This window comes from Octodon degus, unplaced genomic scaffold (assembly GCF_000260255.1).
Source record: "Octodon degus isolate 3935 unplaced genomic scaffold, OctDeg1.0 scaffold00194, whole genome shotgun sequence".
Taxonomy (NCBI): Eukaryota; Metazoa; Chordata; class Mammalia; order Rodentia; family Octodontidae; genus Octodon; species Octodon degus.
Window position 1 is genome coordinate 2,277,426 of NW_004524770.1, and position 18,531 is coordinate 2,295,956.

The following is an 18,531-nucleotide window of genomic DNA, read 5'->3' on the forward strand; positions in this document are numbered from 1 at the left end:
GTGGTGGGACAGGTGGGAGGATGGATGGGTAGATGGCTGAAGGATGGCTAAAGGATGGCTAGATGGCTAGATATTGGATGGGTGGTTGGACATTGGAGGGGAGGAGGTGGGTGGTGGGACAGGTGGGAGGATGGATGAGTGGATGGAGGAGGATAGATGTGTGATTGATAGATAGGTGGGTGGAAGTTGGATAGGTTGTTGGCTTGAGGATGGCTTTGTGGATAGATACACAGATAGATGGATAAGGACAGGGTAGGTGTGTGGGTAGGAGGACACATGGTGTGTGGGTGGGTAGGTGGGCAAATGGATGGGTGGACATTGACCTAACAGATTACAGATGTACTATTTACTGCCTACCACCCTTTAGCAACCAATTTCAGAATGCACTCTATAAATTTGTATCACCCTGCTCAAATCTACATGTTAAATTTGCAACTTGGGTGATGTTTAGAGTCTATTATTTTTTAATAGAAAACCTAAATCCCAAGCTGGCCACCCTTTTATAGGGCAAAGTGCCAAGCTAGGGCTGCCCTACGTGGCCTGCATGCAGCTGCCCCCAACGCTGGTCCTGGTTGGGGACCAGGACTCCACTGTAGGGCACAACCTCTTTGTCATGGCCCTTAGTTGTTGTCTGCTTTTGTGTTTAGCAAGCAGGCACAGTGGCTCCATCACTCTCCTTGTTTTTATGACCCCACATCTTGGGAAAATGTGAACAGCTTTTCCACTAAAGTAAGCCGGGCAGCTCCAAAGCCCGAAGTCCAGGTCAAACAAAGGTGATTGGACAGGACCTGAGCCTGAGGGCCGGTGCAAGGGTACCCTGGGGCCATCTCAGGGCTGGGAAGAGCCAGGAAGGCCTTGGCCCTTTCCCCAGTCGGTCCCTGGGCCTGAACATGGCCTGGGAGACCCCTGCTCTGCAGACAGCACTTTACAAAGCCTCTTTCTCACTGCCATTTTAGCAGAGCAACTCTGAAAACAAGACCTGACTCTCCAAGGCCAAAACCAAACCTAAGAACCACTTGCTGTTGTCTTCTAAAGCTCAGAAAATTTCAGAAAGAGATTTGGGAAGGCCTCACCCTACCTCACCCACAGGGTTTTGGTTGGCTTTGCATTTGACCTTGTCTCCGCAGCAGTCCCCACCCCCAAGTCTGGAGTTCAAGTCAGGTCTTCAAGCCCAGACCCTGGCAGTGTGGACCTTCCTCCTGGCTCTCTCTGATTCTGGAGAAAGGGGCTTTTTCCAAGCTAAAGATCTGCCACGGGCAGGAATGAACAGGAAACACCAGCTGTCACGAGGAATACGTGGTGGCCTCCTGCAGCACATGGGAATGTGCTGTCCGGCTAGGTGACCACCTTGTCCCCCCTTTGCAGGTGGCAGGCAGGGGGCACCTGGATGCCCACTGACTCCACTGCAGGGCACAGGCTGGGGAGCTGGTGGCCATGTTGCTCATTAGGGCCGCTGTCTCCCTGCTGCCTCTTCCTTCCAGGCAGGAAGACTTTCCACCTGTCTCACCACCATCCCCAGGACCAGCTCCCTGGCTGCCCCTGCGCTTCCTGATCCCGGGAGCCAGGCTCAGCTCCCCACAGCCCAGCAAAGTTGAGCGGAGGCTCCGAGACTCTGTGCTACAGAACAGCTCCCAGGGAGGGTCTCATTCCTGCAGGCGCAGGGTCTGGGTCACATGAAACTCTGTCTTCGAAGACTACCCTGTGCTGTTGGCGCTGTGTGGAGCGGCTATCCACAGCTTGGTCCTCTGAGGCCACAGAAAAGCTAGAGGCAGAAGGGCTGCCACCCATGCAGAAGTGAGACCCACAGAGAGCCTTTCATTCCCATCCTGTCCCTGCTCATCCTCCCCATTCAGCGTGTAGAGGGCATGACAGCAGCCCTGAAGCAGGCCTCGTCGGTGACCTTCATGGGCCCACGAGGGGGTGGCAGCGATGACTTTCTGCAGAGTCTGCACATCTGCGCCTGGGACGGGAGGACCAGAGGTGGAGGAGCTGAGGTCACTGACCCAGGCCCTGGGAGGCCCTAGAGATTCTGGGGTGACACACAGCTCTCTGCCAGCACACCTGCAGAAGCATCTGCTGATGCCAGAGATGGAAGCAGGGTTCCCACAGCGCGCGACACCCTCTTGGCTGGCTTTAGCTCTGCTTCGATGTTGTGTACTCCCAGGGGTGAGGGGCGTGGGCCAGCATGGCCTCGCTCTTGAGGTGGCTGGGTGCAGCCTGACACGGACACAAACCACAGGCCCACAGGCCCAGCCAGATGGTCAGTGGCCAGCAGGCCGCGTGGGAAGCAGCAGAGGGCGGTGGGGACTGAGCCAGCCAGAGCTCCTGTGGCCAAAGGGGCAGCAACACCTCACACTGAGGGACAGGTCCACGGACAGCAGTTGTCCCCATTGTGCAAGGAAGGAGGAGTGCGTGTGGATTTTCTCTGTGGGAATTTTAAATGTGTATTTTATACAGCTTTTCTGTTGTGGTTAAAATGCTGGGAACGCGTTCGTATTTCTGAAGTCCCTGCTTGGGTCACAATGTGCCTCCATGCAGGGAACAGACTGAGGCCGCAGCCAAGCGCCGGAGGGCCCAGGGAGGTGGGCTCAGACCCACCTGGGCCTGGCTTCTGCAGCCTTCTGCACCCGGGCTTCCTTCCTGGGAATTCCAGGACAGCCTTGCTACCTGCTGGCTTGGCTCCCCCAGGACACAGGGTACTGGGTAGGAGGCACAAGATCACCTCTTCCCCCTGAGCCTCAGGACCCTGCCCAGGCTTGGTCGGGGAGGACCCCTGGTCTTGCCGGCCCCCGGGCAGCAGCTCCCAACCTTGAGTCTCTGACCAGTAACCCTAAAGAGCACATAGATTTACTTGGGGCCCCGACTCTTTAACCAAGCAAGATACTAACCCCGCCTCCTCCCCAGGCTCCTCCTGCTGCCCTTCCGTCACCTAGCCCCCATGTGGTGGCTGGGAGGCCTTGATAAGTCTAGGCCATGTGAGGTCTCCCCAGCCTTACAGTAAGGTGCTGCAGAGCCCTCCTATGGCCACCTGCCCCTGCCTGATACTCGGGGCTCTTCAATCTCACCCTGCCCCCAGCCACTGCTCTGCAGCCACCTTGAGCTCCTGCCTCCTCCCCACACCCTGACTCTGCACTTGCTGTTCTGCCTAGAGGCTCTGTATCGCCTCTGTATCACCATGGCTCCCCCGCCCACTGCGTTTAGTTTTCTCATCAGAGGCTGCGGCTCAGAAAGGCTGCTGGCACCCATGCCCCCAGGCCCTGGCATACACTTGTTGCCTTACTTCTTTCTCCTCCAGTACCAACCCATGAGCACTGGACTTGGACAGTGCTGCATCCACTCCCTGCAGGGTTTCTGCTGAGAGCACACAGGGCCCAACGTGGAAAGACTGGGTGAATGAATGAAGCATGGATGGATGGATGGATGGGTGGACGGATGGGTGGATGGATGGGTGGATGGATGGGTTGATGTATGGATGGATGGATGGACGGATGGGTGGGTGGATGGGTGGATGGATGGGTGGATGGATGGACAGATGGGCTGATGTATGGATGGATGGATGGACGGATGGGTGGGTGGATGGATGGATGGATGGATGGGTGGGTGGATGGATGGATGGACGGATGGGTGAGTGGGTGGATGGATGGATGGATGGACATATGAATGGATGGATGGACGGATGGGTGGGTGGATGAATGGATGGATGGGTGGATGGATGGATAGACAGATGGATGGATGGATGGATGGATGGATGGATGGATGGACGGATGGGTGGATGGATGGATGGATTGATGGATGGACAGATGGGTGGATGGATGGACAGATGGGTGGTAGATGGATGGATGGATGGATTGATGGATGGATGGATGGATTGATGGATGGATGGATTGATGGATGGATGGATTGATGGATGGACGGATGGATGGCCACCACTGGATTGCCTATCAGATCATGGCATCATATGATGACATGTTTGTCACCTCTGCTAAGAAGCCCACACAGAAGAATGGAGGTCACCCCATCCAAGGAATGGCTGTCATCTACCCTGCCCCGCATCTAAGCAAAACTCTACCCCATGCTTGCATTGTCCTCAGCACAGCCCAGCCAGAGCGGCCCCAGCACATTAGCCACGCGTCCCAGAGTCTGCCCGGAAACCCAAGGCTCCATGGCCACCGCTGGCCTCAGAGTCTGCTAGGCAGGCACGTGCACCCCATTCTCCAGACCCACCAGTGCTCCAGCGGCTCAGTGTCTGCTTTAAACTCTCATATATTAAATTGATGATGGAAATCTAAAATATTAATATATTCTAATTGAATATTCTCCGATAAAATTATCTGAGCATTTGCAGCAATTTGATTTTACTTTCATTTCTTAAGGAACTTTCAGCTGCATAAATATAGCCATTAAAGCAATTCAAGAAAAGAACATTTTCTGCTCAGAGTAGGGGGCGGTAAACACAAAGGGCCGAGTGCTTCTTTCACAGGATTGATTAAATCACAGAGCCCAAGGCAGCTGAGTTGTTAAATGACTGCTTTCTTCGTGTCCCTCTGGCTACAGCAAGGACAATGTGAGCTCCCCACGGGTCTCAGCACGATGTAATTACAGTGGGGCTGTTATGGCAGAGGACCACCCCACCCACCCTGGGCCATGCCTTCCAGCCCACTGGAGGAGGTCTTTGTGCCACCCTGGGGCCAGGAGAGGGTGGGCACCCGCCTATGGGTGACAGGTGATGGTCACGTCCACATGCCATCCTTATTGTGAAAAGGGGCGCTTTGTTTCTGAGCAAATGTAGGGGGGAAGTTGATGGACTCAGAGGAAGCCCCTACAATCTTTCTTGGAACGGCTCCCAGCATCACAGGGGTGGCCCCTGTGTCTGTGTGGAAGGCAGGGTGACATTGCTGCCAGCAGATTCTGGAGAGAAAATCCAGACATGGCCCACTTGTGGGACACCTCCGGTGGGTTCATTCCCAGAGGCTCTTGACTGAAGGGGATGAAATCCACTAACCCACTTTCCAAACCCCCATGTGTCCCCAAGCCTCTCAGGCCACAGAACTAGATTACCAGGGAAGGCAGCCATGGAATGTTCTAGTCTCTGTCTTTTGGTGATGTAGTTTTGAGTTCCAACTTAGGTGTTTGCAAGGAAGGCCTTTCTTACTAGGGCTGTCCATAGGCATCCTAAGGCCATAAATGTCTCAGTTACTAAGGAGGGTATTGAACAACTTATCCAAGATGCCAGAAGCTGGAAACTGGAAGGTTCCATTTACTTCATCCTGTTCTCTACATTTTTTTGGTCTTATTGTTGTTACTTGTGTTAAATCTACATAAATTACTAACCCCACAACATGACATTATACCTTTTCTTGAAACACTAAGGTTTTTTTTTTTTTTTTTAGAGATCAAAGATCAAAATCCAGTGATTGTAGGCCGAATCAGTTTCTCCTTGGCCCTCAGTCTCCTCCTGCACGCCTGAGTCTCCACCTGGTGTCGCTGGCTGTCAGCCTAAAACACATTCTTGCCATTGCGTGTGAGGTCATGGTGCTGCACGCCCTTAGGTTGCGCATTGGGAATGTCTTCATTTCACCTTCTTTTGGCAGGATTTCTTCTGGATAGAGAATTCTCAGTTGATAGCCTATAATTTTGAAGTGTCATTCCTTTGCCTGTGACCTCCATGGTCTGCAAAGAGAAGCCGGCTCTCGTTCCTGCTCTTGTCGCTTATCCATCGCACTGTCTTCCCTCCACTTCACAGACTTTCCTGTTCGCTTCTCAATTTCAGCCTCGTGAGAGCAGCCAAAGTGTGGCGTTCCTGTGCTTCTTCTGTGTGGGTTCATTAGGAGCTCTGGGTTGCAGAACTGTCTCTCAACCAGCACTGGGGGAATGCCAGCCACTGTTTCCCTCAGGGTGCCTTCCCTGTCTCCTTCTTCAACTCCAGTCACCCAGATCTCAGGCCACTTGTCTCACCGGAGCTCCGTTTCCCCATACTCCATTCTTCAGATGAGATAATTTTATTAATCTATCTTCAAATGTGCCGATTCTTTCTTTTGTCCTCTACTTTCTAGTTTTAAACCCACCTAATGAGTTTTTCATTAGAGATACTGGAATTTTCAGTGTTTCTATTTCTATTTGGTTATATTTTAAAAATATCATTTTCTGCCATTATTTCTCATCTGTTCATTCATTCTGACCATCTTTTTCTTTAAATCGTTGAACATATTTATGAGACATTTTAAAAGTCTTGTTGCTAATTCCAATATCCATGTAATCTCAGGGTCAGTTTCTTCAGGTAGTTTTTTTTCCTACGTGTTACATTGTGTTGCATTCTCTCTGTCTGTCTGTCTGTCTGTCTCTCTCATCTACTAATTTTTGTTTGGACACTACTCATTGTAAACACCATAGAGACATGACTTTGTTATCTTTCTCCAAAATACACTTTTTTTGTGTGCAGCAGGGCATTAGCTTGGCTGAACACAGGCCTCAGTCCATTTCTCTTCTAGCGCAACAGCCAAAGTCTCTGCCCCGTTCTTTCTCCTCTGAGCTGTTTGCGTCCTTGGGGTCTCTGGAGTGGCCCTTGTGTGCGCAGTGCCGGGGCAGCTGAGAACATGAGCAAGCCTAGGAGCATTGTCGATCCCACTGGTGGGTGCATGCTTTCTAGATTTTCTACGACTTATCGCTTCACATTCCAGTTGCTTTGTCAGCTCCGTGTGCCCTCTTCTAGCTCCTGCAGCCAGGAGGACTGTGGCTTTCGCAAGAGACCCACTCACCTTTTGCCAAGACCTTGGGGAGAGGCCACACATGCACAGGTCTCACCCAGGAGCTGCCTGCTTCCAGAGGTGGAGTTTCCAACAGTTTTCTGCTTATTATTGATCACTCTCAAGTAATTTCAAGTAGTTAAAAAAATTCCCAGAGCTTATTATCTGTCAGCGTTTCAGTGTGATATAAATTACTCCCCTATTACCAGAAGAACTCCCAATTTAATCAGTGTCAAGTACTGTGTCCCTGACCGAACGCTCTCCATAAAGACCGTGAAGGGCTGAGCAGCAGTGATCCTTCTGAGGTTAGCAGTCACTTAAAAGTCCTTCGCTGCATCTGCTCTGTCCCCCATGCTTCTGAGAGGTGGCCCACCCTTCAAGAAGCTTTGTGCTTAATGGGGGGCACAGACTAATGCTTGATGAGAAAACACTAATTGCTCTGCTGCAATGGCGGGCTCTGGGAGTGCGTGGTGCTTCACGAGGCCTCCAGGTCAGGGGAGGCCAGGTCCTCCAAGCGAAGGAGGCAGTGCGGCTGGGGTTCGGTATGCAGGGGGCAGGGCTAGGTCCTAGGGTCTACATGGCAAGGTGAGGAATGAGACCTTCTCCCAAGGACAATGGCAATCATAGAAGACGAATAGCACACACACGTCCAGCTTTGGGCAGGTCCCCTTGTTCCCTAGGTAATGACTAACGCCCGTGTCAGTCATCCGTACATCCGCACCAGGGCACGGGGGCTGGGTGGCTCAGTGAGTCCTGTGGCTCAGCCATCTCCACCCCAGGCCCTTGCTCATTCATAAGCACTTCTGGGGCATGCGCAGAGGGCCAGACAGGGGCCTTGTCCTGTCCCACATCTCCTGCGGCAGACCCGAGCTCAAGCCGCGAGGGCAGGGCACGTAACTCTCACCTCCACATGCCCAGAGAGCCATCCCGAGTATTCCAGGCTGGATATGAAGCTGTGTGGCCTGAAAGCACCCAGTGGGGACTGAAAGAACCCAGGACACATGCAGGACATGCTCCAGGTCTGTCGGCGTAAGCCCGCCGGAGTGGTCTGGGGTCGGAAGCAGGTCTAGCTGCCCTCTGGGTAATCACCTCCGAGCGCACTTTGTTTTGCCCAGAGGTGTGGAGGTTCCTGTCTCGGGCAGCTTATGCTGTTGCTCTGGGTCTGGGGCAGCACAGTATGTGACGGCCGGACTGCACGGCCAGGAAGCTCACTCAGCTCACGGTCCCTGTGTGAGAGAGAGGAAGGACAGGCTCCCTCTGTCCCGCCGGCGGACACTCCCAGCGACCGAAGGCTCCCACAAGGCCACACCTCGTAAAGTCCACCACCTCCCAAGAGCACCGAGCTGGGGCTGCAGCCTCCGCCACGCAGGCTTCTGGTGGACGCTGGCAGGGTGTGGTCAATGCTGACAATGAAAGACAGCCTGGTACTGCCACTTTTCGATGGCCACATAACTTACGCTGTGGTCACGTTCTGGGGGCAAAGCCACCTGCCACGGACGCAGCTCAGCTGCCCACTCATGGCAGCTGCACTCCGCTCACCCGGCTGTGCTCCCCACTCGGAGGCTGTCTATTCTTCCTGGCACAGGGGAGCGAGTGCTTATAAAGGGACATGCTATTCCTTGCAGGAAAAAGCCTGTAATTAACCAAGGTTTGGGGAAGAACATTCTGCCTTCTCTCCCACTCACTTTCTCATTTAACATATTTTATCAGAATGAAATGCCTTAATGAGCGCGGAACTGCAGCTGATCCCCGCCAACCTCCAGCACGCGCTCAGCCTCCCGCCCCATCAAGCCGCATTCATGCGCTGTGACGGGGGCTCTGTCAGGGACGGCCTCCCTCAAACACCGACAGGATGTCCTGCGGGCAGAGACGGGGCAGCACAGCACCGCAGCACAGTGGTCTGCGCTGGTTGAGAATTCAGAGCGTGTGTGTGCGCAAGCGTGTGCGCGTGTGCATGATATGTGTGCGCACTGTGATCTTACATAATGACTTGGAAGACAAGTCTTACGGAAGCCATAATGGAGGGCCCATTTTCCATGTGCTGCAGAAGTATCTCTATTGAACACCAGCCCGGCTTGGCTGCCTGTCTTGGATGGACACGGGCGTGCCAAATGCGGGCCCCTGCAAGATCGCCCCGGGGCGCCTGCTGCACCAGGTCTCCACGAGGCTGCTCCCCCTCCTGCACGCTCGCTCAGCACTCAGCCCTCCATCAGCTGTGCCAACCGCATGGCACAGGCTGTCAGGGCACCAGGATTACAGACACAGGAGGCCTCTTTGTAGAGGGTGGGCCGGCGGGTGAGCAGCTAGCGACTGTGAGGTCACAGCAGGGCAGTGGGTAGAGAGGAAGGCCAGGCTTGGGCAAGGGCTGGACTCAGATCCGAGTCATTTGCCGAGAGCTGCCCCAGAGCTGTGGGGTCCTTGGGATATTTGGCCCCCCCAGGGGGCATGCAGGCTGCTCTCCAGGGTGAATACCCGCCGCTCCCTGCACACCCGCGTCCTATGGCCATGCTGCTGGGCTGTGGCTCCAGGCCCCTGAAGCAGGTGCGGTCCGGTGACTGTGCTTCGGCCAGGAGGACACAGGCAGAGCTGGCCGCTTCCCTGCCCAGCCATCTTCGTGGTGGCCTTGTACAATAAGCAAGGAGTAATTTCTGGGTTCTGCTTGTGAAAGCCTGGGCCTGCTCCTTATAGCAGCGGAGCAAACCGCACACGCTGTAGCCTGCTTTGGAGCGACACCCTCCACTTGAGGATGACACTTCTGAGAGGGTGAAGTCAGAGCGTATGAGGACAGGTGACACATATGCTTTAAACTAAGGCTATGTGAGACTCTAAGACAGAAGGAGCTGCCACCTCGGCAAAGCTGCCAGAGAGGGCTTCCAGCACTGCAGGACCTGCAGCTTTTCTCCTTCTGACATGGAAGGCCAAACTCACATGTCCTGTCTCCACATTTCAGGTTTAGAGCTGCCAGCCTCTCAGAGTCCCAAGAGCTGTGCTGTGGGGGCTGGGGGCACCTACCACCCTCTGCTTTCTCCAGCCACGCTCTCCATGGTTTCCATGACTTGGGCAGGCAGGAAATTTCCCTACTTTAGCTGTTCAAACTGGAAAGCAACATTCCAGTAGGGCGTTGGAGTGGGGATGGGTAAGCTCAGCTTGTACTGCGGCAGCTAGTGAAAGAAGCTGCCCTGTGAGGGACAGCCCAGCGGTGACTGCACGCGCTCTGCTGGGGGCAGGGGCTGGGCCTCGGTGACCCCCACTTGGCCTGCCTGTGCAGTTCCTGGTGCTTTGTGGCCAGGCAGCGGGGAGCCTCATAAGGGCATCTTCTGCAGATGACAGCGGAAGGTGGTCAGGGCAGGCTCAGCGAGGCCACCTGATCTCCCCCAGCTGGCCTCCTCTGAGGCAGGGCTCTGTCCGCAGGGACTGCCTCTTTTTGGTAGCTGTTGCAAGCCTGTCTCCAGATGGGAGCAGAGGAAGAGAGACCCATGTGTAGAGCCCATGCCACCTTCTGAGGAACTCTGCCAGCTGGGCGACAGAATGTCCCAGCAGTGCTGAACGCCAGCCAAACTCCCAAGCACACCCAACAAATATGTGCCCACCGTGTGTCAGTGAGGCTGATCTCTGAGGTCTTCCCGGAGTCTGAGAAGGATTGGACTGGTGCTTGCCAAATTATGGCGCCTGGGCCAAATTCGGCACTGTGCCTATTTGTGTAAATGCGGATTTATTGGTACCAAACCACATTTACTGGTTCGAACACTGCCTGGGCGGCTGCCAGCATCAGGCAGAGCCAAGGCGTTTACGGGCTGGGCCAGCCTGAGCAGGAGCAATGGTTTTCTCCAAGTGTAGATTTGGGGGGCACAGCGGGAACCTCACTCCCTTCCCAGGTGCCAGTGTCCTGAGGACCCTCGGGAGAGGCTCTGTGGGGTCCTATGCCTGTCACACCCAGGACAGCCCGCAGGGTTGGTGGACTTTCTTGGCTCTGTTTGCTCCACCTTTGGTCCACCAGCTCTTTCTAACGAACAAAGCTGTGCCAGCCACAGTCAGACACAAAGCCTCCGTTAGAACAAACTTATTCATATTGAAAATGAATGACCTACAGAAAGTCGCAAGCAATCCTGAAGGCAGCCATGGCCAGACACAGCAAGCACCTGGAGAGCGGTGAGGCTGGGGCCCAGCGTGGGACTGCAGAGCTGACGCTGGCCCCGGGGGTGTGGGGCTCGGGGGCTACCGCTCTCACCCTGGAGAGCAGCCCCATGTCCTGATCCCCATCTCACGACGAAATCTTCAGCCCAGCCGGGCAGCTCCTGGGCTGCGGCTGGCTCCGGAGAGCCACATGCCGCACCTGGCGAGGACGCACGCAGAGGCAGTGACCCCGTCCCCTTGGCGGCGTGTGCCTGCTGCGCGCACTGGTGGCTCTGCTCCTGCTCTAAGTGCCCGGCCCACCCTGGACAGAGCACTGGACCCCTCAGGGCTGATGCGGGGGCATTTGGGCTGTAAGCCCCTGCCCTAGGCTCTGCCCCCTCATCCTAAACACACTGCCCAGCTCTGTGTGTGGAAAGGAACAAGAACAAAACAGCCTGCTCAGCCTGAGGGCCGAAGCTCACCCCTCCCCAGCTGCCGGGGATCTTTGGCTCCAGGGAGAGGGCAAGGCTTCTCGGCTGGGGGATAGCAATTATTTAATGAACACTTGCCAACATTTTATCAAATTACTGCTTAGACTGAGTTGCAACTTTCTTCAAAAGGAAGGAGGAGATGTCAGCTTACAGTTTACTACATTTTGTAGTCACGATCACAAAAATGTGGATTTGTGAAATGAATTTTTCTGCCGAAGCAGCAGCCTGTGGTGGCTGCTGGGATCACGGTGGTAGGCACTGGGCCTTGCCAGCCACAGTCCCAAGGGACCAAGTCTCAGGGAGTGTGTCAACTTCTCAGCACTATGACCCTAGAGCATCATTGAAGGCATTCCGCCATTGTGCATGGAAGGACAACAGATCACAGATATGTGTTGGAGGCCAGAGGCCAGAGGCCATGGTCCCTGTCCTTGCCCCACCTGCTCCCAAGCATAAGACTGACAACCAGAACACAAGTCACCCTAACCAGAGAAAGCCGGAGAGTGAAGCTCCCCTCCACTCTGCACAATCCTTGCTCCTCCCAGAAGAGGTGGCAAGGGACTGGGAGCTTAGATCCCACTCGCGGAATGAGGGAGACGCCAGCCCCCGGAACGTGCGGGGCGCACTTACCCTCACCAGCTGCTGTGGGAAGGGCCCGCGGGAGTTCTCCGGCACGTTGATGGGAGGGATGACCCAGTCCCGCTTCTGCCGCCTCAGCCCACTGGAGCTCTGGTGTGGAGGCCACGGCAGCAGCGTGTCCTTGGGGTATTGGGAAGGGTCTAGGGCCACGTTCTTCTTTCCTTTCTGCGGTGTTGTTTGGTGGGGAGAGAAGAGATAGAGAAGGTTAGTTCAGAGGGTCCCTGAACAGTAGGGAAAAACTGGGAACGCTGGGGAAAGGGACCAAGGCTCAGGAACATGGTCAAGCGAGACCTGCATCTGTGTGTAGTGTTGGGGGTTACTGGAGAGCTGGGGACAGTGCAGGGACTGAGAGAGCACGCGGTAAGTGCCTTGTCGTCTGTTGGCTTCGCGGTAGTGAAACGGAATCTAGGCCCTCTTTATCCCTGGCTATGTCCCCGTCCCTTTTCACTTTTCTATTTTGAGGAAAGGTCTCACTAATTTGTCCAGGCCAGCCTTAAAACAATGGTCCTCTTGCCTCAGCCCCCCACAGTGCTGGGGTTACAGGCCTGTGCCACCCCATGCAGCTGCACTTTTTATCTGTTTATTTTTATCTTGGCCTTGAGCATGCTTAAGAACGTGGTGGGTCACCGAGCCTTACCCCAGCATGATAATGCCGTATTTTGGTTATACCTAAAGAGGGTACTTGTTACCCTCTTTTACCCTCCCCTCCCCGTGAACACTTTCCTTTCCTCTAAGAAGACTGAAATATTTTAGTTTAAAATCCTACTTATGAAAATATACCCCAAAGAGCAAACGACAACTTCAGAAAATACACTTTACAACAAATCTGAGAAAGGGTTAATAGTCCATATGTAAAGAACTCTTACCAATCAATAAGGAAAAAATGACATCTTGTTTTCATAACAGGAAATATTAACAAAATAACATCAGATAACTCATAACAAAATAAATACTAATAGTCAACAAACTCATGAAAACTCTTCCAGTTTCCCAGGAATCAAAGTGCAAGTCACAATGCTGTGTCCTTTTCATCCGGCAAGTCCACAGGACGGAGCCAGTTTGTCCTCCAACCAAGGGAAAGCTGTGGCTTTGTCAGGAGAGTGAGGGGGCGGAGCGTGGGGCTTTAGCAGTAAGCGGACTGAGCCCCTGACACCTCTGTGAGCCAGAGATACACGCGGCAGAGAAAAGCCCCCAGCCCTGAGCACTGCTAGAGCCTCTTTTCTGAAGTAGGCCTGGGGACAGCGGCGTGGACCTGGAGGAGTGCTGTGGAGATTATGGCAGGACAGGCCCTGCGTTTAGCCTGTGCGCCTCGGTCCCCAGGACTCCGCCTGCCGGGCCTGGGGTCAGCACAGCCCTGCTGGCCGGCTTGCCTCTGACCGCCGAGAGCCTCAGCCTCGGTCCTCCCCATCAACCCTTCCTCTCTGCAGCCGGAAATCCATCCCAGGGAGAGACTGTGCAGACAGAAGTCTGCGTAAAGATGTCACTGTAGGTGCTTTTGTAATTGTAAACATGCCAAAAAGAAATCTGGCTGCTGACAGTAAATAACAGTATTCCATTGCATTCCACGCAGGCCTCGGGATACGTGCATCACTGAAAGTCACTCTTGCAGGGTGCTGCTTGGGCACAACGTCTGGGAAGCATCAGCGAGTGGAGACCCAGCCCCGGTGCGCGGCAGCGTGAGTCCTGGCGTGTGCTTGCAGGGCCGAGGCAGAATGCAAAGTACACGCATCACAACGTGAGCTCCAGGTTTCTTGGGGCTTTTGATGCTGTTTTACTTTCCTTCATCCCTTTTACCTGGAGGCATTTTCTGAGTGCCATAGTGTACAGAATGTCTCCGGTGAAGGGAGCCAACACACGTGCACATGACACCCTTGTCCACGTCCCCCGCTCCAGTCCAGGCACTGTAGGTGGCAAGCGCAGCCTCATCCCAGTGGATGTTTGTCTTCTTCTGGGTCTCAGGGATGGCTGAGAGAAAGCCTCCTAGACTTGGGGCAGGCTCTGAGGATCGTGAGTCCCTGTCCTCAGGACACCTCTGAGACAAGTGGGGAGAGGTTTCAGAGTCTCAGGCTGGCCCTGGACCAGCCGCTGAGCCCCAGAGGCTCCCTCAGAGGCATATTCTTGGGTCCCACGGGCACTAGTTCCGGGCATGGCCACAGTCCCATCCCTCGAGCCCTGGAGAGGTGGCCTGGCGCAGTAGGAGGACTGCTGCTCGGCAAATGCACAGCCACCTCACCACCGAGATTTTAAACCTGCAGGTAATTATGTGCACACTTCCCAGCTGCCTGCCTCTGGAGAGGGGAGGTAGCTTAGGTTTTGTCTTTGAGAGTGTCTTCATGAGTGGCCAGCCAGACCTGGTGAACACTGGGGCCCTTAGAGATGCCAGGGCAGAGGCCAGCGCAAGCACACCGCAGAAGGGGGCCTTGGCAGCCGTGGCTACAGCACGTGCGGAGGCAGAGCCCTGCGGGCCACCTCCCTGGCAGTTGCTTCTGCAGCAGTGGCAGCGCACCTTGGGCTCTGAATCTCAGGCTCCAGCTCGTACAGAGTTTTCACACAGCCATTAAAAAAAAACCCCTGCTTTGTCTTCATTTGCTTAGGATAAGCTCGGATGGCATTAATTTCCCTAGTGTTGTTTAAATAAATTGCACATATTTGCTACTATTTTAAAGCTGTGAGACAAATGTAATAACAAAATCTGGTGAAAATCAATGCCAGACCTGCACAGCTTCTGCCTGGAAGATGCACCCACTTCTCTGGAAAAAAGATGTTGATGCTAGCTAGCGGTTCTCCAGCGCAGCAAGCACGCTCTGCACGCGTGGGAATTGGGGTACATTCAGAACAGGCACACAAATGCGGCTGCATAAGCACACTCATTATAAACAACGCTGCCCGTCCCCCCAGCAGCACCTCCTAGCAGATGCCGCCTGCCATCTCTGCTGCACGTCTCTGAGGGAATGGTGCCCGAGTGCTCGTAAAGGTTTGAATTTGACCTCTACAGTTTCTAAATACAACAGGGTGCATCTACACGCTCACGTACACATCTGTGCACACCCCACATGCATGCATACACACCTGCACACACAGAGGTGCATGCAGGTGTCTGTGCATGTGTGCGTATGAATACTATAGGTGTGTGGATAGGTGTGCACAAATGCATGTGTGTAAATAGGTGTGTACTGGAACATTATATGCACGCACCTGTATACATGTGCATTTGTGTGTGTGCATAGATGTGTGCGTGTAATGCACCAGTTTTCTCATGAGCAGCAGCCCAGCCGCCCACCGTCCAGGCCAGCCAAGGCCTTCCCAGCTGTGGAGCCAGTCTCTGAATCTTCCACATTTGCAGAATGAAGCACGAGGAAGCCACCGGCTCCAGGCTCCACCCTCCTATTGACACTGGTTAAGAGGCAACTTCTCAGAGCTGCTTGCGACACACAGGACCCCTTCATAGGCCTGCTCCCCAGAGCCTCCAGCCTGCCACGGATGTCTGGGATTGGCTTGCAGTCCTCCCGTGTGTGGGCTGGAGCTCGGGGGCAAGCCTGGCAGCCTAGCTGAGCTGGCCCTCGCCCCACGCGGCAGCTCCCGGCCTGCTCCCTGCCCTGTGCCCTAAGCTCTGCACCTCGTCCCAGACCCCTGCTGGGCTGGCCGCAGCCTCATGCACACAGCAGCTAGGGTGAGGGCCCCAGCGTGCCACCTCTGACCTTAAGCCTGGCGTCAGCTCAGCCTGCCACCAGGCACGGAGGCCTGTGACACACTCAGCTTACTGGGGACCATGACCTGGGATTGTGGGTGGACGTCAGGAGGAACTGTGCCTAGAAGGGCCAGGAGGGCATCAGGGTAGCAGAGCAAGTGCAAGGGACAAACTGTCACACATATATAGAGTCCCAGCCTCGGGCCAGGAGATGGCAGGATAGTGAGCCCCACCCTGAAGCCTGGGCCACAGACCCACGGTCCTGGGTCAGAGGGGAGCTGTGTCACGTGAGGCGTCAGGTGGGAGGTATGGGCTCAGGAGGTGAGGCTGTGGCTGCAGTGGCAAGGACATGGTCCCTGCTGTTGGCCTGGGGTCTCTCATCCTGGTACCCAGCCCCCCCACCACAGCACCAACAGTCAGTCCAGAGATGCTGTCTGTGAGCAGCTCAGACTGGCACGGGGCTGCTTGCCCTAGAGTCTGCTGGAGGGGGAGGCAGAGATGCCCGTGGGCTTTCCACTGCGCAGGGCACTGATGGACGAACAGTACTGGACGAAGAATGGGCTGGGGAGGTATGGCTGACAGCAGGCTCAGGCAGTCAGGCAGGACAGCACAGACACTTCAGGGCTTAGCTGGACACCACCACTGAAGTGGAAGGGACACTTGGAGCCAGATCGAGTGGGGTGGGGCAGAGTCACAGGCCCACGGGCTCTGTGAGGTCCCCACTTTGTCCCCCACTGAATCCTGGGGCTGAGCTGTGGCTGCAGCCACATTATTCATGGAGGATGTGTGTGCAGTGGCGGAGGAGAGATTCCAGCCCACAGCGTCAGCACACAGCCCTCCAGCGTCTCCTACAAGGTCCACTTTCCATAAGCCTGCGTGGGCCTTGCTGCTCCTGAGGCCCCGTGGTGTTCTGACCTGCAGAAGTGGGTGGCACCATCCCCCAGGCTCTCATTTTAGGGCCCAGGCCCCAGGGCTGTGGCACCTACCTGCTGTGTGTGCTTGTTGCCCTGCCACAGAATGATCTCCACAGAGGCAGCAGGTTGGGGGCGGGGGCAGTGCAGAACGTGTCTCAGAGGTGCCCAGGCTGGAGAGGCCAGGCTCTCCTCAGAGAAGCTCACATGCTGCCTGCGTCAGCCTCCATTTGCACCTCAGATCGCCTCTCCCCGCTGGGTCTCAATCAACTGTGCTTGAACTCAGATGCATTCTGCAGCCCCAGCAGCCAGGCGTGGACAGGATGTGTGTCCCACGCTGTCACACTGCGTGGGGGTCTGGGGAGGCCAGGACGGGGGATCTTGGCATCGCCGGTCCTGGTGGATGCCTCTGGGCCTGTGCTCCGGACACATCTCAAATATGAGCATCTGCTCTCCTTCCAGGGATAAAGCAATACGTTTGTCATGCTTAAGAACATATACATTGCTATTTTGGGGCAATAGGAAAGAGATGAGTGAGTTTGAGGGGACAAAAGGAAGGCCCAGGCTGCAAAGTCAAGGACAAGCTGAATATTGAACAAAGGCGTCAGTGCATCCCCCGAGCGCCCGGCACCCATCCCGGCGGTGGGTGTGCTCTGGCCTCAGCTGTCCCTCATTGGGCACCCCCCTCCCGTTCCTCAACTCTTGGGAAGGGGGCTTGTCCTCTGTGCCTGGTGACAATGAGTATAATTGACTGTGACTTTCAGGTAAGGTCCCCAGGGGGCTGCTCGCCATTAGCAGGAAGCTGGGTCACTCCCTCCCAGCATCATCCAAAAGGGAGATGAATTATGCAAAAATGCCCTGGGGCAGGTTTTAAATGATCACCTTTTTTTTTTTTTTTTTGAAAAAGGAAAAAAGAGAAAGAAAGTGTCAGGGAAGAATATACTCATATGTACCCCCAATCTTCATGTAAAAAGTTATAATTTATCATCTTTATCTGTTATACAGCCCAGCCCAGACTTAGGGAGGCCAGCAGGAGCTTTTCAAAGGCTCAGCAGAGGCCACAGAGTCATGGGCAAACAACCAGGTCTGCTTCGGGGAGGGCCTTTGGGAGCACCTTCTGTCACAGGTGTGTGGGGCCTTCCCCTGCCATCTTGGTGAGAAGTGGGCTCAACATTTTCCAAATGTCCTTGTGACAGAAATGCAAATGATGGCCCCCACTCCAGTCCTGGGGCTAATGCACCAGGCTCCTGTCAGGGTGGGGAAGGGTCCGGGGTCTGAATTGTGGACACGTTCCTTGGGATTCTGAACCAAGTCCACAGGCCACAGTGCTGTGGAGAGCCACACGGCTGCTGTCCATAGGCACAGGGCCACTGAGAAGACCTCTCCAACAGACTGTCCCAGGTGGGAGCAGCCTGTTCTATCCCACAGCCAAGAGCAGGAACGGGGAGCTGGTAGTACCCTGGTGCAGGGCATAGACGTGGGCTCCCTGATGCCTTTTCCACAGTTCCATGAGAGAAAACAAGTGCCCCGCTCCTCCTGGCCAAAGTCATCGCCAGCCCCACGGCGTTGTGCAATGTGGGATTGTTCAGGATTCCTCTATGCCAGCTCCAAAGTGAGCTTGCAAGGAAAGTGGGGTGCCCCAGGCCTTGCACACGGGGTTCAGATGGCACCTCGATGTCCCCTGCACCGATTCTCCTAGCTGCCTGGACCTTGGCGACACTGCTCGATGCCTCTGTGGCACCCTAAAATTTCCTCGGATTTTCAGAAAGGTATGGAAGCAGTCTGCCCGACTCAGCAGGAGCAGGGTGTGGGGCTTCCAAGTTGCTCCCCCTGGGCCGTGCCTGCCGGGCACTGTGCTGCTGCTTGTCCCAGGCCCTTCTCAGTCCAGGCATCCTGTGTTCCTGCCCTCACCTTGGGAGATGCGGTCATCCGCTGTCGTTACCCGGGAA

At 55.0% G+C, this 18,531-nt stretch overlaps 1 protein-coding gene across 1 annotated transcript in view; it reads right to left on the bottom strand.

Annotated features, from left to right (window-relative positions):
- Cdh4 (cadherin 4) overlaps positions 1 to 18,531 on the bottom strand; it is a 516,253-nt gene that overhangs the window by 117,251 nt on the left and 380,471 nt on the right. Inside the window, exon 4 of the mRNA XM_012517566.2 lies at positions 11,975 to 12,148. Within this exon, the coding sequence (XP_012373020.1) occupies positions 11,975 to 12,148 (174 nt within the window). The remainder of the gene's footprint in view (positions 1 to 11,974; positions 12,149 to 18,531) is intronic.